This window comes from Pelophylax lessonae, assembly GCF_965119305.1.
Source record: "Pelophylax lessonae genome assembly, chromosome: 5".
NCBI lineage: Eukaryota > Metazoa > Chordata > Amphibia > Anura > Ranidae > Pelophylax > Pelophylax lessonae.
Window position 1 is genome coordinate 404,068,588 of NC_138772.1, and position 23,742 is coordinate 404,092,329.

Below are 23,742 nucleotides of genomic sequence, written 5' to 3' on the forward strand. Positions count from 1 at the left end.
TCCCATCAGTGGTGTCAATGGAAGGAATCGTGCCCCGTTAGTGGAATGACCGGCGAAAGAAAACCAAGAAGAAGACAATGTCATTTACATGGATGATGAGTCCAGAGAAACCTCAGTGGAAAGAGATGAAGGAGAATGGAATATAGTTATATATTACAGTTATAATCCTTCCTCCACCACGTGCCCCTTCCCCTGATCTCTCTGTCAATATCGATGGCATTACTATCAGCCCATCCCCGCATGGCAAGGTCCTAGGTGTTGTTCTGGACTCTGAACTCTCTTTTAAGCCCCACATCCAATCACTGTCCAAATCTTGCCGCCTCAACCTCCGCAACATCTCCAAAATACGCTCCTTTCTAACCAAAGACACAACAAAGCTTCTAGTTCACTCCCTGGTCATCTCGCGCCGCGACTACTGCAATTCCCTTCTCATTGGCTTACCTATACATAGGCTATCCCCCCTTCAATCCATCATGAACGCTGCTGCCAGACTCATCCACCTTACCAATCGCTCAGTGTCCACTGCTCCTCTCTGTCAAGCCCTCCACTGGCTTCCGCTCACCCAATGAATTAAATTCAAAATACTAACAACATTTTACAAAGCCATCCACAACTTAGCCCCCAGCGACATCACTAGCCTAGTCTCAAAACACCAACCGAATCGCTCTCTTCCTTTCTCTCAAAACCTCCTACTCTCTAGCTCCCTCATCACCTCCTCCCATGCTTCCCTCCAGGACTTTACCAGAGCCTCACCAATCCTATGGAACTCCTTACCCTTATCTGTCCGATTATCTCCTACTCTATTAGCTTTTAGACGATCTCTGAAAACCCTCCTCTTCAGAGAAGCCTGTCCTACCCACACCTGATAACTGTACTTCCATTTTCTCCATCAGCCCTTCCCCCACAGCTATTGCCTTTTGTTTCACTTGAACCCCCTTCTAGATTGTAAGCTCTAAGGAGCGGGCCCTCTAAATCTCCTGTATTGAATTGTATTGTAACTGTATTGTCTACCCTCATATTGTAAAGCACTGCGCAAACTGTCGGCGCTATATAAATCCTGTATAATAATAATATAGTTGAGTTCTAGAACACCTAGAATTAACCCTAGGGAGCCAACTGTCAGATCTCCCAGCCAAAACTCCAGACCCTTTCAGGATAATGGAAATATCCGGGGTACATACACACCAAGAACCCCAGGGACCCTGAGAGGGACAACTAAAACCTACAACAGATATTTGCCCCTCAGACATGTGAGAGAAAATGAAGGGAACAAATATGGGGAGCCTCCCTATAGGAGGAATTTTTTACCCATGGGATGCAGAGGGAGACCACCAAGAAAAAGGAGGGTATGGACCATCAAGATGGGGATTACCAAGTTGTGGGTGGCAGAACACATGGCAGAGGAGCTGGCAACCACCAAGGGCTCCCAATCCATACCACAGGGAAGTTACATGGGATCAACAAAGAGACGGATGGAGGACTGGACAGGGAGCACCCCCAAAACCACGTGGATGAGAAAGAGAAAACAGATCCGAGGCAAATGAGGAGGCATCAAGAAAAAGAGAACAGTAGGGACGGGGATCTTCAATCTCAGTAATGCAGTTTTTAGTCAAGAAGAATTGAAAGTTCTAGATTTGGGCTTTACATAAGCCCCACATAAAGATTTGGATAAATTTGAGGTTTACATAGATTTGCAAAAAGATCAATATAAAAAAAAAAATCTATGAAGAAAGATGAGCCAAGGGCAGCTACACAAACAGTTTATAAACTGACAAATCTAAGAGACAAATCAGTATTCAACCCAAAAATTTCTAGTAATGAAAGCCTCAAGGTCTTTAACCACTTTACCCCCAGCCCTATTTCGGACACTTTTTGTTCACAAGTTAAAACCAGTATTTTTTCCTAGAAAACTACTTAGAACCCCCAAACATTATATATATTTTTTTAGCAAAGACTCTGGAGAATAAAATGTCGGTCATTGCAAATTTTTTTGTCACGCGTTATTTGCGCAGCGGTCTTTAAAACGCCATTTTTTTGGAAAAAATTAGAAAAATCACATTTCACTGCATTTAAAAAATACTAAACAGTAAAGTTAGCCCATTTTTTTTTTGTATATTGTGAAAGATGATGTCACGCCGAGTAAATAGATACCAAACATGTTATGGTTTAAAATTGCGCCCCCCCGTGGGATGGCGACAAATTACGGTCAATAGAGATCTCAATCTGCGACGCTTTAAATTTATTTAACGGTTACCAGTTTAGAGTTAGAGTGTAGCTCTTTTTTTTTAATTATTGCCCACGCTCTGGCGATCGCGGCGATACCTCACATGTGTGGTTTGAACAGCGATTTCATTTGCGGCTCGACTTGCTTATACGGTTTTTTTTTGTGCGCGAGCTAACGGTGACGGGGGCGGCTAAATTTTTATTTTTTTTTCCTATTTTTTCTTTTTTTTAACTTTATTACAGGTGTTTAAAAAAAAAAAAAAAAATCTGATCACTTTTATTGCTGTCACAAGCAATGTAAACATCCCTTGTGACACCAATATGTAGTGACAGGTACACTTTATGGAGGGATCGAGGGTCTAAAAGACCCTAGACCCCTCCACTACACTTCCCTGTATGCAAAACGCCGAAAACGGCATTTTTGCATACAGCTGTTTTTCAAATCTGCCGCCTTTTGCAGCAGAGTAACCCGGATGTGACGTCATGGACGCCGCCTCCGGGTTACGTCATCGGAGACCCGATCGATGCCGTTTCCGGCATTCATCGGGACTCCATCCAGCCGGTGGACGCGCCGGCTGGGTGCTCGGGGCTCCCGGTGGGACGGGAGCCCAGAGCAAAGCCGCGGAAGGCGGCGGGAAGGCGTCCCCTCCCGCCCCCCCGGGTAACGATCGAGCAGCTCCCGAGCCGCATCAATCGTTACCGACGTAAAGCCGACCGTCGGCTTCAAACAACGGTACCGGGATGATGCCTCTAGCTAGAGGCATCATCCCGGTATAACCACTCAAAGTCAGCCGATGTAGATCTACGTGGCTGGTCGTTAAGTGGTTAAGAAAATGGTAGAGGAGGATGTTAAAAAAAAAATAATTAAAAAGATTGAAACAGGAGAAAGTTTGGAATGCTATCGAGGAAACCGAGGGAAAAAAAAAGTTGTAATCCACCCGGCGTGCAAAGGAGAAGGATTAGTTATTCTAAACATGAAGGATTATGAGGAGGAAATGGAAGAATGTATTAAGCAAGGAAGACCACTATAAAAAATTGAAAAGTAACCCTAAGAAAAATGAAAATAAATTGAAAGCTTACATTAACAAAGGAAAGTAAATGGGCATATTGAGCAAAAAAGAGGAAAAATATTTGATACCTAAAGCAGGTAAGACACCAGTTATTTATGTTCCAAAGGTACATAAAAACCAAGAAAAACCCACTGGGAGATCTATCATAGGTGGGATTAACTCCCTATTTGCCAGACTGGGGGAATATCTGGACCGGTACCTACAACCTGTAGTTCCAGAAGGAAAATTGTACCTGAGTGACAGCAAACAACTTATATCGGAACTAAACAATATAATTGTGAAGGCTGGAGACCTACTGGTCACCATTGATGTGAATTCGTTATATACCAATAATACTGTACAGAAGGATGGTCTAGTAGGAGCAGAGTGGGCATTACATAAGTTTGGGAAGATGAGACCGGAAAAAGTAGATCTGAACATCCAGGTGCAGATATATTCTAGAAGGCCTAGAAATGGCCATGAGCAGCAATTACTTTTGGTAAAATGGGGACTATTACGTCCAAACCAAGGGAGTAGCTTTGGGGGCAAGATACGCCCCAAGTGTAGCAAATTTATTTATGAGCAAATGGGATGAAGAACAGATCTACTGTGAAAAAAGATCCAATCTCAAATTTTACAAACGTTACATCTGATATTTTGATCTGGGAGGGCTCAAAGTTCACTGAAAGAATTTTTTGAAGAACTCAATCACAATCGTTATGAACTTCATTCTCGGGAACCTGGAACAATGAAAATATTGACTATCTGGATCTGCAAAATTAAAAGGATAAGGGAATAAGGCACGGGGACCTTTTTCAAACAAACTGACAGAAATGGATACATGCCTACCAAAAACTGTCGCCATTTCATCCGAAATGGACAGGGAATATGCCCAAAGGGCAGTTTATGAGGATTAGGAGGAACTGCAGTGACAGACTATGAGGAGCAAACAAACTCTAAAGGAAAATTTGAAGTAAAAGGATATAAGAGAAAAGAATTAGAAATACTGAAGATGAAAGTTATAAGCTAATAGAGAGACACTCCTCGAAAACAAACAGAAGAAAATCGTAAATAATATGGAGTGGGCCTTTCTCACAGGATTTAATAGGCAATATAAGAATTTGGAGAATATAGTGAAGAAACTCCTATCTGCAATTCTGAGAATACATTGAAGAAATTACTCCCACAATGCCCCAAATTTATATACAGAGAAGCCCCCCATGCTCGGGACCAAATTGGTACATAACGAACTCGATTCACCAAAACAAATCCGCTTGTTTACCAATTTTTAAAAGGGCTTTTGTTTTTTTTTTTTCTTTTTTAGGTGTCAAAAATGTCTACTATGTAAAGCTAGCAAAAAACAACCAAAGAGAATGACCACTTTTATAGCCTCAGCCACAGATAGACAACATAAAATAAGAGAAATGATTACATGCATAAGCACGCATGTCACCTATGTAATATAATGCCCATGCTGGTTACAATATGTGGGGAGGACCACGAGACCTCTTTTTGTGAGAATCCTATTGATATGGTAACGGAGCTTTGGAGAGGGGACAATAAGAGGATTAAGAACTCACAAAATGAAACAAAATGGATTTTCCAGTTGAACTCTCTCCAGCCAGAAGGCCTTAATATTGATATAGACCTCAACTGTTTCAATTCTAATGAATGATTGCAGATCCTCTAATCTCAACCCCATTAGTCTTCCTAACCCATATAAAGATCTATTTTCAACACCTTGCTTATATGTATATATATATATATATATATATATATATATATATATATATATATATATATATATATATATATATATAGAAGTCACAACCATAGACAATCGCAGTCTGCTTAAACTAATAACACACAAAGAATGAAATGTTGCCACGTTTTTATTGAACACACCATGTAAACATTCACAGGGCAGGTGAAAAAAGTATGTGAACTCCTAGACTAATGACATCTCCAAGAACTAATTGGAGTGAGATGTCAGCCAACTGGAGTCCAATCAATGAGATGAGATTGGAGGTGTTGGTTACAGCTGCCCTGCCCTATAAAAAACACACACCAGTTCTGGGTTTGCTTTTCACAAGAAGCATTGCCTGATGTGAATGATGCCTCGCACAAAAGGGCTCTCAGAAGACCTACGATTAAGAATTGTTGACTTGCATAAAGCTGGAAAGGGTTATAAAAGTATCTCCAAAAGCCTTGCCGTTTATCAGTCCACGGTAAGACAAATTGTCTATAAATGGAGAAAGTTCAGCACTGCTGCTACTCTTCCAAGGAGTGGCCGTCCTTTAAAGATGACTGCAAGAGCACAGCGCAGACTGCTCAGTGAGGTGAAGAAGAATCCTAGAGTGTCAGCTAAAGACTTACAGAAGTCACTGGCAAATGCTAACATCCCTGTTAGCGAATCTACAATACGTAAAACACTAAACAAGAATGGATTTCATGGGAGGATACCACAGAGGAAGCCACTGCTGTCCAAACAAAACATTGCTGCACGTTTACAGTTTGCACAAGAGCACCTGGATGTTCCACAGTAGTACTGGCAAAATATTCTGTGGACAGATGAAACCAATGTTGAGTTGTTTGGAAGAAACACACAACACTATGTGTGGCGAAAAAGAGGCACAGCACACCCAACATCAAAACCTCATCCCAACTGTGAAGTATGGTGGTGGGGGCAACATGGTTTGGGGCTGCTTTGCTGCGTCAGGGCCTGGACGGGTTGCTATCATCGAAGGAAAAATGAATTCCCAAGTTTATCAAGACATTTTGCAGGAGGACTTAAGGCCTTCTGTCTACCAGCTGAAGGTCAACAGAAGATTGGTGTTGCAACAGGACAGTGACCCAAAGCATAGAAGTAAATCGACAAAAGAATGGCTTAAACAGAAGAAAATACACCTCCTTAAGTGGACCAGTCAGAGTCCTGACCTCAACCTGATTGAGATGCTGTGGCATGACCTCAAGAAAGCGATTCACAACAGACATCCCAAGAATATTGCTGAACTGAAACAGTTCTGTAAAGAGGAATGGTCAAGAATTACTCCTAGCCGTTGTGGAGGTCTGATCTGCAACTACAGGAAACGTTTGGTTGAAGTTATTGCTGCCAAAGGAGGTTCAACCAGTTAATAAAGCCAAGGGTTCACATACTTTTCCCACCTGCACTGTGAATGTTTACATGGTGTGTTTAATAAAAACATGGCAACATTTCATTATTTGTGTGTTATTAGTTTAAGCAGACTGTGATTGTCTATTGTTGTGACTTAGATGATGATCCGATCACATTTTATGACAAATTTGTGCAGAAATCCATATAATTCCAAAGGGTTCACATACTTTTTCTTGCAGCTGTGTGTGTGTGTGTATGTATATATGTGTATGTGTGTATATATATATATATATATATATATATATATATATATATATATATATATATGTATATATATATATATATATATGTGTATGTATGTGTGTGTGTGTGTGTGTGTGTGTGTATATATATATATATATATATATATATATATATATATATATATATATATATATATATATATATATATATATACACATACATATATTTATTTCACAAGGGGTTTCTTTTTTGTTTTTGTTTTTTTTAATCCTCCTTTTACATTTTTATTTTTCACATATATAGGCCGCCTTGCATTTTTAGAATTTTTTTTATTTTATAATTACATATTTTTTACATTTATATATTTTTTACTTCTTTTTTTTTTTTTTATTTTAACAGTGTTTTAACATTGGAATAGTTCTGCATTTATATGTATATTCATGTGAAGTTTTTTTTATACATTAAATGAACAAGCGGTAAATAACATCCCTAGCATAATGAAGACCATCCGGGTGGAATAACCTGGATCTTAAAAAACACACAGATTCAAACCAGTGAGACGGGATGAATAACCTCACACACCCGCAGATATGTGCCATTTTGCAGTAAGCTGGGGGGAAGGCCGTGGTCGGCAGTATTTTAATTGGCTAAGGGGTTGCCTGGAGACAATGGACACGCCCCTGCGCCAAAAATTAGTCAAAATAGCCACGGGACACGTGACCTGGGGCTGTTAGGATACCTTACCTGATATAAACTGTGAGTGGAGCAAGATGGCACTGCTCCCGATGATGGCAGAGTGATGTAACGTGTAGGGCGGAGTCTAGCGTCATTGCACCACTTCGGTTTGAGTCCGTAGAGCGCAGCATGTTCCGGACTTGCTGATTTTTAGCACGAGCAGACTGTTTTAATCTAATGTAAGTGCACTGCAGTGATGCATCGATAAAACTTTTTGTTCGGATTCGCACTATGGGTTTACTCTTGCCATTTCCATGTACTACTGACATCGCTGAGACTGAAAAGAAAGTTTGCCAGAGGCATACACCCCGGTGTAGCTGTAAAGGCTGGATACCCCTGTTGTAAGGGGAGGGATTAAACAAAAAGAAAGCAGCGCCAGCTTAGTGAAGCATAAGGTTTATTAATACAAAAAACACAGTGACTTACTCTTAGGTAAGTAAAGGCCGGTACGGTAGGTGAATGGGATCATCCATCTTCTTGTCCTGGATACCGTTGCAGAAAGGAAGGGTGCGGGGTGTCGGTGGTGCGCGGAGGCTGTTGTCTGGCAGCCTGTCTGATGGTGCTGTGGTGGTGAAGGACTCTCAGTGGGGCTCCACTTCCTACTTCCTGTCAGCCCGACATCCCTTCCTGTGAGGTGGAGGGAAAGATGGGCGTTGCTAGCTTTCGGAGCATCTGTGCTCCTTCATTAGGCGCTGGGAGTGGCTTATCAGGGACACGGAATATAAACCCTGTTGATAAGTAGCTCATTGGAGCATAAGTCCGGAGAGGGTGGGTCCCAAAAGAGGCGGGCCGAGGTGCTAGTGTGGCTTCAAACATAAACTCTGCATTAGGTTTAACAGGGAAATTCCCTGGAGGCATGACAGGAGCCATGATAAGTCCATATAAAAAGCATATACATGAATACAACGGTGGGGAAACACAGAATATCATATTACAAGAGAGGAAAAAAAGAAAAGAGAAAACACTTGAACTTATAAGGGTAATGTGCCATGGTGCACCTGGGACAGTGCATACCCTAACAATGGGGTTATGAGTGTGAGGTGTATGGCAATAAGTGGGTGATGCTACCAGGGTGTTTCAAAATATATCTGAACATGTACATATGTGAGGATGTATGGTCACAAGTAGGTACAGGACATGATTTTGGGGGGTTCACCCGGTATGGGTATATGATTGTGGAGGTTCACCACCTATGACCCCAAATGGGGTAGGGCAATTGTTAGGCACACTTGCTTGCCATTACTTAGCCCATGGGGGGTGACAATATTGCAGTACACCCAAAGGTGTGGGAATGGAGATCAAGATGATGATAATGAACGGGTAAGATTAAAAATGAAAGATGTAAAAATAGAAAAAATCTAAAAACAATGATGGAGATAAAATTAAGAGAAACATGAGGCAGTGGACTGGGCCTCCCTTCAGCAGATTCTATGAACAATGTCTTCTCAGTTGTGTACAAGCACACTGACGTGCATGCGTGTGGAAAGGTGTGCGTCCGTGTGTACATGCGCGCGCATATCTGTTACAGTGTAATATTTCTAACCCCTCGTTCAAGCCTCCTGGCGCTAAAGTGTCCAAGGTGTATATCCAGTAGTTTTCTCTATCGCATAATCTTTTGAATTGTTCGGCAGGGGGGAAAGTGTGCGGGGACAGATTCCAGCACCCACACCTTAAGTCCATCAGAGCACTTTGATGTTCAGTGAAGTGTCGGGGGACATTATGTTTGTCGGAGCCCTTTTCCACCAAGTTTCGGTGTTCCCCAAAGCGTTTACGTAAAGCCCGTATTGTGCGACCTACATATAGTAGATCACAGGGGCATGTAAGACAATGGATGACAAACTCCGAGGAGCAGGTGTAGAAGTCTGTGAGGGTGTGGACTTTCCCCTTGTTCGAAAATTTTTTAAGGCCATGTGTAACATGTTTGCATGTTAGGCACTGGGCTTTACGACATTTATACATTCCCTTGATTTGAAGAGAAAGGGTAAGCGATGTATTGTTCTTGGGCTCACGGGGGGCGCTCTTTGAGGTCTGTTTGCAGGTGTGGATCTTCTTTTAGGATTGCCCAATGATTATGAAAAATACTACCAGGCTCCTCTCGGATAGCTCCACCTACTTAAAACTTACAGAGACCCTCTGCCTGACTTTAAAATGGAACCCTCATTGACAAAGCTGCTAAGGATATCATCATCACCCCCACAGAGGTGTCATTTCTCAAACATGACTTTTACCATAGGCCTCACTTCTACCACCTCCCTAAGATCCACAAGGATCCCCTTCACCCCCCAGGCAGACCCATCATAGCGGCCATGGAGAGCGTGTCCAGTTACTTCTCCATTTTATATTGATCACTTCCTGCAACTGGTTGTCCAACAGCTATCATCATACATTAAAGACAGTATCCACTTACTTGACCTTTTATCCCCTTATTCGTGGCAATTATCCTACCTCTGGCTTTCTTTGGACGTAGTCTCTCTCTACACTTCAATACCACATCACATCGGACTCCAGGCCGTACGTTTCTTTCTGAACAACAAATCTACACTCAATCCCCGGCAAATACACTTTCTTCTCGATCTCATCGAATATTGCCTCACCCACAATTATTTCGAGTTCAACGGCGAGTTCTATACCCAAATTAAAGGCACCGCCATGGGGGCCAACTTTTCCCCCAGCTACGCTAACCTGACCATGGGCCATTGGGAGCACCAATACATTTGGCAGAACAATCCTTTCGCTGCCAATCTAGTTTTTTTTGGCCGTTCTATAGATGACATAGTCATCATCTGGGACGGCCCCACTTCTCTCATACCCCCGTTCCTTGAGCATTGCAATAATAACCCTATGGGGCTCTCTTTCACATCAGTCTTGGACTCCCATAAACTTACCTTCCTAGACCTGGAGCTTTACCACCATGATAACACGATTAGTGCCCAAAATTTTGTAAAACCCACCGCCGGAAACTCATACTTGCATTATAATAGTTGCCATCACCAGAGATGGATCCAGAACATCCCCAAGAGCCAATACTGTCACCTTAAACATAACTGTACCCAGACTCAAACCTATCTTCACCATGGATCATTACTTAAAACAAAAATTCCTTGAAAAAGGTTACCTCGAAGACATCATAACGAGAGCATCAGACCACTACCTGCAGGAGGACGTGAGGAGAAACAGACTGGAGCACACAGGTGAAAACAATTAACACTCCACTTCAGCACGCTTCACCACTCAATTTCACAGCAAATTTAAACAAATGGAACGTATTTTTCATAATCATTGGCCAATCCTAAAGAAGATCCACACCTGCAAACAGACCTCACAGAGCGCCCCCGTTTCTCGTACAGGCGCGCCAGAAACCTTAAACCCTAATTCCCCCGAGTAAAGTCTGCCCCCACTAAGCCCAAGAACAATACATTGCTTACCTTTTCTCTTCAAATCAAGGGAATGCATAAATGCTCTTTATTTGTCACACTAAGGATCTTTTATTTGTCCCTTTACACCCAGATGGGATCTTTCCGGTCCTGTGGGACCACCAACAGGCAGGTTTGAGAATTACTTAGTTCCTGTTTTTTGGCTTATACACTTCTGTGTGTCCCAGGGTAAGTGTGACCCCTAGTGTCCAGACCGACACATTACATGAGCATTTAACAAAAGGATATACAAATGGCATTTTTATAGTATTTATGACTAATTCACAACTACCTCACTCAGCATTTTATAGTGGCAATTGTAACCACTAACTTTATATACATACCAAGTTTTTTACTCCACTTCAAACACCATATATTTAATAACTATTTTCTATTTTTTATTTATTTATTTATTTATTGGATTTATTATCTATTTATTTACAAGATTAATTATAATTGTCACATTTTGCACTATTTTGTATGCACTAAGCACTTTTTCCTCTTTTACTCACATCGTTGCACATGTGGTAGGTAGCGCCGATTTCCAACCCTTCACCCCCACATTATAAATGTCGTAAAGCCCAGTGCCTAACATGCAAACATGTTACACATGGCCTTAAAAAAATTTCCAACAAGGGGAAAGTCCATACCCTCACAGACTTCTACACGTGCTCCTCGGAGTTTGTCATCTATTGTCTTACATGCCCCTGTGACCTACTATACGTAGGTCGCACAATACGGACTTTATGTAAACTCTTTGGGGAACACCGAAACTTGGTGGAAAAGGGCTCCGACAAACATAATGTCCCCCGACACTTCACTGAACATCATTCAAAGTGCTCTGAAGGTGTGGGTGCTGGAATCTATCCCCGCACACTTTCCCCCCGCCGAATGCTTCAAAAGATTATGCGATAGAGAAAACTACTGGATATACACCTTGGACACTTTAGCGCCAGGAAGCTTGAACGAGGGGTTAGAAATTAATATGACACTAACAGATATGTGCACACGGACGCACACACGGACGTACGCCTTTCCACACGCATGCACGTCAGTGTGCCTGTACACAACTGAGAAGTCATCGTTCATAGAATCTGCTGAACGGAGGCCCAGTCCACTGCCTCATGTTTCTCTTAATTTCATCTCCATCATTATTTTTAGATTTTTTTCTATTTTTACATCTTTCATTTTTAATCTTACCCGTTCATTATCATCATCTTGATCTCCATTCCCACACCTTTGGGTGTACTGCAATATTGTCACCCCCTGTTAAACTTTCAGTGCGAAATAGAAATACATTTTTATTATTATTACAGGTCAAGAATTGTGAACTTTGAGGCCTCCATTGACCTTGCTACATATTGAGTCAAAACTCTTTCAGTTTGAAACACACATTGCGTCCATTGTTTGAGATGGTTTTGTTTGCCTGAACTTTGAGATGAGAAGCTGTGTCATCTGCCCCGAAAGGAAACAGTGTTTGACGAACTTTTAAATACAATACTCAGAAAGGCAGATAAATAAATCGCTTATCACAGGTGAAACGGCCTTTGGGGGAAAAGGTTTACATAAGACATCCTTCCCCTGGTCTTGAAACACGAAAAACCAGAGAGGTCGTAAAACTTTATGTTCAGGCCATGACTCACACAATGGGCGAAACTCAATTTCAGGATAACACCTGTGTTCAATCACCTACCAGCAAATAAGCCATTGTCTAAATCATGAGAGGACAAACAAATGGAAATTAGCCTTGACAAAGACTGGAATTGGTAATACATTCCCATACACTTACATGGGTAAAGATTGTGTCATACAGACAATTGTCCATTGAAAATTAAATGATATCAGAGTCACTTAGGCTGATGAGAACTGCAAATCTCAAAATGAATTTCATAAAATCATAAACTGAAACAACATCTTTGCCCCATCATATACAAAAGGTGTTATGGAACTATGATGTTATGACAACCTCCTACTGAGAAGTACATTATATTCTATCATATAGTAGTGTCAAATGGTCAGAAATTTCGCCCATATTTTATCATCCAGTCCAAATCATAAATGTACTGTTGTTAACATAATAATCCCTTAAATGGATAATACTCTAATTGGAAACAAACCATGTGTAGAAAAAGTTACATATACAAGCTGTTGTGCATCAATATATATAACTGTATATGTATCTATATAATTCTTACTGCTACTAATCGAAGTCTTGGGTTAAAAAGTAAAATCCAATATATATATATTACGTAAGATATATTAAATATTAGAATAGTGTTACCAAGATTAATCTTTATTCAGATACCTGGTGGATTAAATGGACGTCATAGATGAGAGCATGATTACATTTTATGTTTTTTTTATAATAGTCTTAAATGGAGAAATTTTTTTTTAATTTTAATATACTGGTTAACCAAGAGGTGTCACCCTATGACATCACCAGTTAATGAATAAGATGTTCCAACCAATAGGAATAATGTTCCTCCCACTGGGTTTGGCTTATGATAATTTTTACTGCCCTTTTGTTCAACACAAAATAAAAAGAAACCAGAGATGTAATAGGACACACAACACAACAGACACAAAACACAAGATACATCACACTTACAACATACACACTACCACAACCATGCATAGACTCATCTATACAGACGCCATCTTGGTCCACTATGTATCTGAACCTTTGAGGGACGCCAAAAGAAGCTCCTCCCTAATTGGCCACCATCTTGGAAAAGCAGCCATCTTAAGGAACCTGGTAACTACTATTCTAAGCTAAGCGGCCATTTTAAATATGGTAATTATGCCTTGCTGTTTGATTATTATTCAATATTGTTTATGTACTTCCTTAAATGTTTTACATTTCGTATTTAAAGGGTAACGAAAGTACAATCCCAGCCGTATAAACCATATGTAGATTTTTCTCTAAAGAGATGATTTTTGTTTTTATAACATTTTTAATATCAGATTAAGCGCATTATTTGCGATTTTACGTCTTCCGTTTTGCATGGCTTATTCTCACTTCATCTGCAGTGGAATGACTTTCGGTCATGTGATTCGCAGACAATTGTGGTCTGATTATATAGAATATTAAAATATGGTTTCTACTACATCTGGGAAAAACGTAATCTTGCTTTATTTTACTTTCATCGTTTAGCTAAATATCACATCGCATTTATCGTTTTAAGTTGGTATTTTATGTAAGGTTATCTCTTTGTGTCACTCAAGTATGATCATTTATGGTGAAATTATGTCTTGCGAATAAATATTCTTATATATATATTCCCTACTGTAGACTGTTTCACTAAGATTCGTATATGCTTTTAAAAAGAAATTAACTGATAAAAAAAAAAAAGAACTCGGGAAAATTGCGTGGTATACTATGAGTGTCTGAACAAAATTGATTGGGTTTTGTTTTTAGTTATTAAATTATTTGCCGTAATCGGCTGGAGGCACTGCGTCATAATTTTATTGATAGTTCAGACACCGCCTTTTAGTAATAAATTAAAAATAGTCAAATTTTATACCAAAACGCACAACATATTAATTGGAGGCACTGCGTCATAATTCTATTGATAGTTCAGACATCGCCTTTTAGTAATAAATTAAAAATAGTCACATTTTATACCAAAACGCACAACACCCCCCCCCCCCATTGACTAAGTAAAGGCAAGCAAGTGCGCCTACCAATTGCCCTACCCCATTCGGGGTCATAGGTGGTGAACCTCCACAATCATATACCCATACCGGGTGAACCCCCAAAATCATGTCCTGTACCTACTTGTGACCATACATCCTCACATATGTACATGTTCAGATATATTTTGATACACCCTGGTAGCATCACCCACTTATTGCCATACACCTCACACTCATAACCCCATTGCTAGGGTATGCACTGTCCCAGGTGCACCATGGCACATTACCCTTATAAGTTCAAGTGTTTTCTCTTTTCTTTTTTTCCTCTCTTGTAATATGATATTCTGTGTTTCCCCACCGTTGTATTCATGTATATGCTTTTTATATGGACTTATCATGGCTCCTGTCATGCCTCCAGGGAATTTCCCTGTTAAACCTAATGCAGAGTTTGTTTGAAGCCACACTAGCACCTCGGCCCACCTCTTTTAGGACCCACCCTCTCCGGACTTATACTCCAATGAGCTACTTATCAACAGGGTTTATATTCCGTGTCCCTGATAAGCCACCCCCACTGCCTAATGAAGGAGCACGGATGCTCCGAAAGCTAGCAATGCCCATCTTTCCCTCCACCTCACAGGAAGTGATGTCGGGCTGACAGGAAGTAGGTAGTGGAGCCCCACTGAGAGTCCTCCACCACCACAGCACCATCAGACAGGCTGCCAGACAACAGCCTGCACGCACCAACGACACCCCGCACCCTTCCTTTCTGCAACGGTATCCAGGACAAGAAGATGGATGATCCCATTCACCTACCGTACCGGCCTTTACTTACCTAAGAGTAAGTCACTATGTGTTTTTTGTATTAATAAACCTTATGCTTCACTAAGCTGGCGCTGCTTTCTTTTTGTTTAGAGCCTTCTCTTCAGAGCCTCTCCTTGCTCCAGCTGGCAGACGCTTTTCGTGGGCCCCCTCCCCCCTTCCACCTCATCCTTTTTTTATATTTTTCTACCCATTTTTTACTTTCTATATTTTTACCTCTTCACCTCATGGTATGCCACCCACCATCAGAGAGCGCCATGTAATCATTGACTTTATGTAAGGGGAGAGACATCTGGTGAGTGCAATACCAGGACGGGGGCACAAGTGGAGACACCGGGCACACTGCGGTTGCTCAATTCCCTGGCTGTGATAATATGAAATATTGCTTCTCACTTATACAACCATAAGGACCAGCAAGGAGAGCTGGAGACTGTGGACTAATTTAATGAAATTCATGGCCTGTTTATTCTTAATACAGATCAGTTTGGATTAGTTTGTTTTATGTATAAATTGTTTGGTGCACTTGGATGTTCACTTCATTTGAGCACTTGGTTTTAGCACATGCACTTTAACAAAAATTGTTTGCACATAAGTTTTGCATGTGTCGCACAATACTTTGCTTTCTTATCTTATTTAGCTCATGCTTTTTTTTTTTTTTTTTTTGCACATATGTTGCACTTTCGACATATTTTATTGTGTTTTTTGACATATGACAAAATACAATAGTTGCTTGTTGCACACAGAGCAGCGCCAAAACCCACTTTTTCTAGAGGTTTCACAATAGGCACTATGGTAGTAGCCATAAGGGGGGCAGCAGTTCCATACACACTTAGCACCTTATCACACATTGTTGAATATCCATAGCGTCGATTACATACACTCCATGGAAGGCATAGTGCCCCATTAGTGGTGTCAGTGGAAGTTATAGTGCCCCCCATCAGTTGTTTGTGGGAGGAATAGCGCCCCATCAGTGGTGTCAGTGAAAGAAATAGTGCCCCATCAGTGGTGTCAGTGAAAAAAATAGTGCCCCATTAGTGGTGTCAGTGAAAGAAATAGTGCCCAATCCGTTGTCGGTGGGAAGAATAGTGCCTCATCAGTGGTGTCAGTGGAAGGAATAATGCCCCATCAATGCTGCATCATTGTATCCGTAGGAGGAATAATGCCCTATTGATGTTGGATGAGGAATAGTGCCTCGTATCAATGGGAGAAATAACCCAAGGGCAGGATAAAGGCCAGCAATGGGCCAGAGTTTTGAGACTACTGCTCTAGACAAACAAAACCTTCTTATTAAAGGGAAAATAGTCTGTATCTAAAAGGGACACTTCTTAAAATACAACTCTTAAGACAAGACAACACTCAACACATTTTTTATCTGCCATTTTTACCACTTTCACCATCCCACTACCTGGCTTTGTAAAAAAGCTGCTGCTAGAGGGAGCCATTGTTCTGAGTTGATATTTTACTTCCTGTACCTTGCACATAAACCCCCTGATCTCTATACTCCTGCATATGACCTTTTTATTAAAGATACAACGATCTATGCGCTGTATTCAGTGCACCTTTACCAAGCTCCATGTTTTAAGAGCCTCTCCATCCAGCATTAATTCAGTTTTGAAGTATGTCCTATGGATGTTGGTAGTAATATTTGTACCATGTTCCTGGCCAGCTCTGCTCATCTGCTGCCACCATGATAGGTTTTTATGAAGAATGTAGCTAGAGAAGAAAGACTCTGTGGCAAGAAGGCAAAGCACAGAACCAAGGATAAGTCTGCCTGGTATATTTTGTCGTCATAACTGGAAAATTGGTCTGGATTTGATTGACTGTTTTAAATGCATCAGACTGAAATCAGACACAATATTAACCACGTTAATACCAGGGTGTTCATTTAAAAAAAAATAATGCCAAATAATGTGATCACTCTGAGAAGTCTACTTTTCAAAAAGAGATCATTAAGGGGGTGTTTGTGTATTTTCTTGTCATTTTTATTTTTACAGAGTAAAGATTTATTCAGCCAGGCCTTGTTTTGGATACAACTGCATGTCAAATTGACAGGTGTGCACGGATCCCAATGCACATTGCTGGTGTTTAGATCCTGCACACATGTTAAATGTCGACATGCGGCTGTATCTGTGCTGCCACTCGGTCTGCATCCACCTTTATAAACTGTGTGAAGCTCGAGGCGGATGTAAACGCAATAACAAAGCTGGCCTGCATGCTGAATGAATGTCAATGCCCATCTGAATAAAGCCTAAGGGCAACAGTTTTTCAAGATTTTTTTTTTTTTTTTAAATATGGTAAAAAAAAAAAAAAAACGGTTAATACCACCAAAAGAAAGCTTCAGAACAATGGTTTAAAATTAATTTGGTTACAGTGTTGCATGACCATGTAATTGCCAGTCAAACTATCACAGCACTGGAAAATGGCCTGGAAAGGAAGGAATTGAACAGTATTGTGCTGGTGTTAAAGTTGTTGATCTCCTCTGCAGGGCCTCCCCTATTCTTCAGATAACTTAGCTGAACAAGGGAAATACCTTTACCCATGTTAGAACAGGAAGTTTAATTTCTAGTTAGAAATTCTTGATGATGTAGAAAAAGGAGAGGGCGAATACACAAAATATTTTACTGTCGGTGGACAGCAAATTGGCTTATCTCCCGCTGCTTCTAGCTTTATAATAATACCTTGTTTTTATTTAGACTGCAGTTATAACCATGTGCGCTGATCCTACTGAAAGTGACATTGGCTTTTCACTGTGAACTGTACATTTATGTAACCATTAAATGCAAGTGTTACATTTTAGGGGGAACTATAATGGTTTTTAGTCATTTTTATTGAAAGCCTTTTTTATGTTTAGAAAGTCCATGTTTTTTTTTTTTTTTTTACATTACATAATCTTTTTTTTTTTTTTTTTTTTAAATATACATATTTAATACAGGATTGCTTCTATTTGACGGTTTGAAGTGTATCCTGGTCTTTTGTAATAAGGTAGTCCAACAATAACTTTTTAGACTGCTGAATTGATTCTCCATCTTGAGTCATTTGACTTTTTTTGGTTTAGCAGCAGGGTATTCAATTAGCCCTTGCTTTTAGCACAGAAGTAAAGAACTGCCAATAGCAGACTGTAAAGCTTCACCTACTGGCTGCATATGGTAACCATGATATATATTCATGTGCTATATCTCTTGTATTGGCCTACCATGAGAAAATAAGAATACATTTTCAAAAATATAATCCTTAGTCCTTAACTTGTATTTTGATTATAAATCTATGCTTACCTTGAACAATGTTTAAATCGGACATGGAATTGTGGGTTATATATAGGTAATTCTTTTTACCTAGCATTTCACTTACATCCTGGTATTTGCGGTTTGTTTTACGATTGTACAATCATTGGACCGACCTTGAAAAGCATTAAAACTTCCCAATACACCCTACTAATCGCTATTGGCTATCCTTATTGAAATCGATTGACATCTTTTCTTCACTTCTTGTACTCGATAGCCTGCATCTGCATATGGTATTACAGTGGCATACACCAGCCTTTTTCAACCAGGGTGCCCAGGCATCCTGGAATGCCTTGAGGTTTCTTCAGGGGTGCCTTGGCAAAAATGCACAAAAATTGTATATAAGCCAGCAGGTGGATCAAGCCTGCCCTTTAGTTTCACAAAGCCACGGGTTAACGACTTTCTGGCATCCTAACAACCAATGACATAAGTTGAAAAGAAGGATGTCTGTTGCCTCCACAGCATCCTTGTTTGAGGTCACATTAGCTGACTGATGGAGAGAAATTGAGGGAGAAGAGAAACATTGAAATATTAATCAGTTCCCTGTGTATTTGCTTTGAAAGAATAAATCGCCACCCAACACTGGGTTTCCTACATGTGGATGTTGCTGCAATATGTAAAACTATTAGAATCCTTTTTTACATTTTAGAATGGGGTGACTTGGGATTGTCTAAAATTTTAGAGGGTGCCTTGACTGAAAAAAGGTTGAGAAACACTGGCATACACATTGCCTTATTGGGACTAGACTAATTGACCTTTAACTAGAGGCCCTCTCTCCTTCATTGTTTTGCAGGATAAGCCTGAACTCCCTGAAACCACTTTCAATAGCCAAATAAAAAAACCCAATATTAACCCCAATCTCACCACCAGGAGAGAGGGACAAGAAAGAGGTTTGGGCAAGAAATGGGCCTTTAAATGATGACTCCCAAATAAATGCAAACTACAAAGTATAGTGTAAAAAAAAAAAAAATATATAGATATATAGATATGTGTGTGTGTGTGTGTATATATATATATATATATATATATATATATATATATATATATATATATATATATATAGTAATTTTTATTATTACAAAAATGGATACAATATACAAACATACATTACATCAAAGGGCCAAATAACGCCCCAATAGGAAAATTGAACACACATAATATTGTGTTATTAATGGAAATAGGGACAAAACTGTCGTCATGTTTCGCGGCACATCTGACCCGCTTCTTCTGGACTATTTGTCCACATTTATTTCACAAATTTCTGTTAACTAAAAATAGAAAAAAATGATATATGTAAATACATAAAAAACCTAAACATAGATAAATACACACATAGCATATCACAAACTGTAAGGTCTATAAAAAACAGCAAAACAACACACAAAAAAAAAAAGGGGGGGGGGGATGAAACAGAAGTAAAAAAGTATCTAAACAAACAAATTATAGACACAAAAGCAAACCATAAACCCAAAACACCAATAGTACCTGCAATATCAACTATATAAAGGATGTGTTCCAGTAAGGGGGGGAGACAAAAACCAACTGCATCAAAGACCACGGAACCACCAAAAATTGCCACTTGCCCGACATCAAGATGAAATTCTAAGATAAAATCATAGATCACTCCAGGTTCAACACGTAATGTCTGTGTGCTAGAGGTAGCATTGGACAATAAACACACACGGCAAATAGAAGGGTGGGAGGAGAGAGAAAAGGAAACCAAAGACAAAAGTAAGAACCCATTAGACCCAAATGAGTCACACCCATTTGAATAGAGAGACTCTATAAACAAAAATGCAGATGGTCTCTCAAAATAGGGGCTAACTGTCAGAGATGGAGATAAGCAGATTACCACTTATTCAGAGAAGTTCTCCCATTAGTAGGTATGGCTCATGGGTTCAATCAAAATTGAATATGGTCAGTTTTTTTATATACTTTTTAGTTTTCATTTATTTAGGAGTCATCATTTTAAGGCCCATTTCTTGCCCCAACCTCTTTCTTGCCCCTCTATCCTGGTGGTGAGATTGGGGTTAATATTGGGGTTTTTATATTTTTATATATTACTCAGGGCTGGTTTCTCCCAAATTCATTGGCTCCTTATGTCACATTTTCTTTTACCCCACTTTCTATAGCTATCTCCAGATCCGTCATTATCCTAGATCCTTGACTTGGGAATTTACTTTTGATAAACTTACACAATTTGAATGAGTTGTTAGTAGTGCACAATCTAAGAAAGGTGTTTGTTTTTTATCACAAATTTACAGAATTCAAATCCTAGCATCTCTAATAGAGGATCCATTCCCCAAGCACAAATACATGAAGATGTCGGAAGAGATTCTCGGCCGGGAGCTTTCTGTACCTCCTGTGGAAAGTATTTCGACCTAGGCACATGAAAGCTCATTATGTACAACCTATAAAGAAAATGCAAATAATATACTTATACCTCCATTAGGATAAATTATGGAGAATTGTGTCCATGTGATGAATTCTTTCCCTCCTGTATCCTAGGGCCAAAGAACTAGGGAGAAAGTGGAGGAGAATTCTGCTCCTGATTTGTGGGGATACTAGAGGCTTCACCCTTGAAATTATACTCTACATTCAAATTATTTTGGGTTTCTGAACATTGGGCTACTCATACTAGGTATCTCTCCTCCCTTGCTTCTTCATCTGGGGAATATTAGTCTATTGCCTGTAATAGGCTGTGTTTGCTTTACCTACTGAGAGGCATTTATTCTCTGTACTCTCAATGTTTTTACATAGTGGATATTGCTCCTTATGTCTCTGTTCCGCTGTATGTTGAACAATCTCAATACAAATTACATTTATATAAAGATTTTTGGATATTTATTATGGGAACTTTTCTGTAGTAAATAAAATATGTGGTTAGAATAAGTCATGGTACAATAAGGCAAAAACAGAGGCAGGCAGCCTGTTGTTCGGTTACCTATTGAAAACCTATATATTGCCATGTGTGTGTATATAAATAGAGATATAGCTACAGTATCTCACAAAAGTGGGTACACCCCTCACATTTTTGTAAATATTTTATTATCTTTTCATGTGACAACACTGAAGAAATTACACTTTGCTACAATTTAGTGAGTGTACATTTTGTATAACGGTGTAAATTTGCTGTCCCCTCAAAATAACTCAACACACAGCCATTAATGTCTAAACCGCTGGCAACAAAAGGGAGTACCTCCCTAACTGAAATTGTCCAAATTGGGCCCAAAGTGTCAATATTTTGTGTGGCCACCATTATTTTCCAGCACTGCCTTAACCCTCTTGGGCATGGAGTTCACCAGAGCTTCACAGGTTGCCACTGGAGTCCTCTTCCACTCCTCCATCATGACATCACCGAGCTGGTGGATGTTGGAGACCTTGCGTTCCTCCACCTTCCATTTGAGGATGCCACAAAGATGCTCAATAGGGTTTAGGTCTGGAGACATGCTTGGCCAGTCCATCACCTTTACCCTCAGCTTTTTTAGCAAGGCAGTGATCGTCTTGGAGGTGTGTTTGGGCTCGTTATGTTGGAATACTGCCCTGCGGCCCTGTCTTCGGGATCATGCTCTGTGTTTTAGTATGTCACAGTACATGTTGGCATTCATGGTTCCCTCAATGAACTGTAGCTCCCCAGTGCCGGCAGCACTCATGCAGCCCCAGACCATGACACACCACCATGCTTGACTGTAGGCAAGACACACTTGTCTTTGTACTCCTCACCTGGTTGCCGCCACACACGCTTGACACCATCTGAACCAAATAAGTTTATCTTGGTCTCATCAGACCATAAGACATGGTACCAGTAATCCATGTCCTTAGTCTGCTTGTCTTCAGCAAACTGTTTGCGGGCTTTCTTGTGCATCATCTTTAGAAGAGGCTTCCTTCTGGGAAGACATCTATGCGGACCAATTTGATGCAGTGTACAGCGTACAGTCTGAGCACTGACAGGCTGAACCCCCCCTCCCCCCCCTTCAACCTCTGCAGCAATGCTGGCAGCACTTATATGTCTATTTCCCAAAGACAGCCTCAGGCTATGACGCTGAGCACGTGCACTCAACTTCTTTGGTCGACCATGGCGAGGCCTGTTCTGAGTGGAACCTGTCCTGTTAAACCGCTGTATGATCTTGGCCACCGTGCTGCAGCTCAGTTTCAGGGTCTTGACAATCTTCTTATAGCCTAGGCAATCTTTATGTAGAGCAACAATTCTTTTTTTCAGATGCTCAGAGTTCTTTGTCATGAGGTGCCATGTTGAACTTCCAGTGATCAGTATGAGAGAGTGAGAGCGATAACACCAAATTTAACACACCTACTCCCCATTCACACCTGAGACCTTGTAACACTACAAGTCACATGACACCGGGGAGGGAAAATGGCTAATTGGGCACAATTTGGACACCTTCACTTAGGGGTGTACTCACTTTAGTTGCCAACGGATTAAACATTAATGGCTGTGTGGTGAGCTGTTTTGAGGGGACAGCAAATTTACACTGTTAGACAAGTTGTACACTCACTACTTTACATTGTAGCAAAGTGTTATCGCATGAAAAGGTATAATAAAATATTTACAAAAATGTGAGGGGTGTACTTGTGAGATACTGTGTGTGTGTATAGATAGAGATATATATCTGTGTGTGTGCGTGTGTATATATTTATATATGTATGTATGTGTATATATGTATATAATATATATAACTTTCTTTTTAAGATTCTAAATAATGCATGTGATGCCTGTATAATGTTTTTTTTTTTCTCCTTTGACGTGATGACTTTGATTTTGCCTGCTTAATATTGGTGTCCTAACTCTGACCTTGCAAGCAGATATATTCTGAAGGCCAAGTGAAACATTGCCTATACTTTGCAGAGCTCCAGGCTAAGTTTTATTAATGCAGTGTCTAATATCTTTGAAGTTCTGAGTGTAGCAGGAAAATCATAATCTACAAGCCTCTATTCTTAATGGGTATGACTTCTAGAGGGAACAGAATACCTGCTGTGCTAATTATTTCAATTATCAGCTCCCACTAAAACATGTAATGGATTTTCTCTGCTTCCACAGGTAAAAGGCATGATATTAAGGAACTTAACTCTGATGTTATGAACCTGGTCTCTCATGCCACACAAGAGCGGTTACGAGGGCTTATTGAAAAGCTGACTGTGGTGGCACAGCACAGGTCCACAAGCTACAAGGTAACTGTAGCTAGTTTTGTGCATACTAAGAATAGGGCCAT

General features: G+C 40.2%; 1 protein-coding gene across 1 annotated transcript in view; it reads left to right on the forward strand.

Annotated features, from left to right (window-relative positions):
• TAF4B (TATA-box binding protein associated factor 4b) overlaps nucleotides 1-23,742 on the forward strand; it is a gene marked incomplete at its 5' end in the record, with an annotated part of 319,056 nt that overhangs the window by 183,298 nt on the left and 112,016 nt on the right. Inside the window, one exon of the mRNA XM_082258681.1 lies at nucleotides 23,571-23,701. Within this exon, the coding sequence (XP_082114807.1) occupies nucleotides 23,571-23,701 (131 nt within the window). The remainder of the gene's footprint in view (nucleotides 1-23,570; nucleotides 23,702-23,742) is intronic.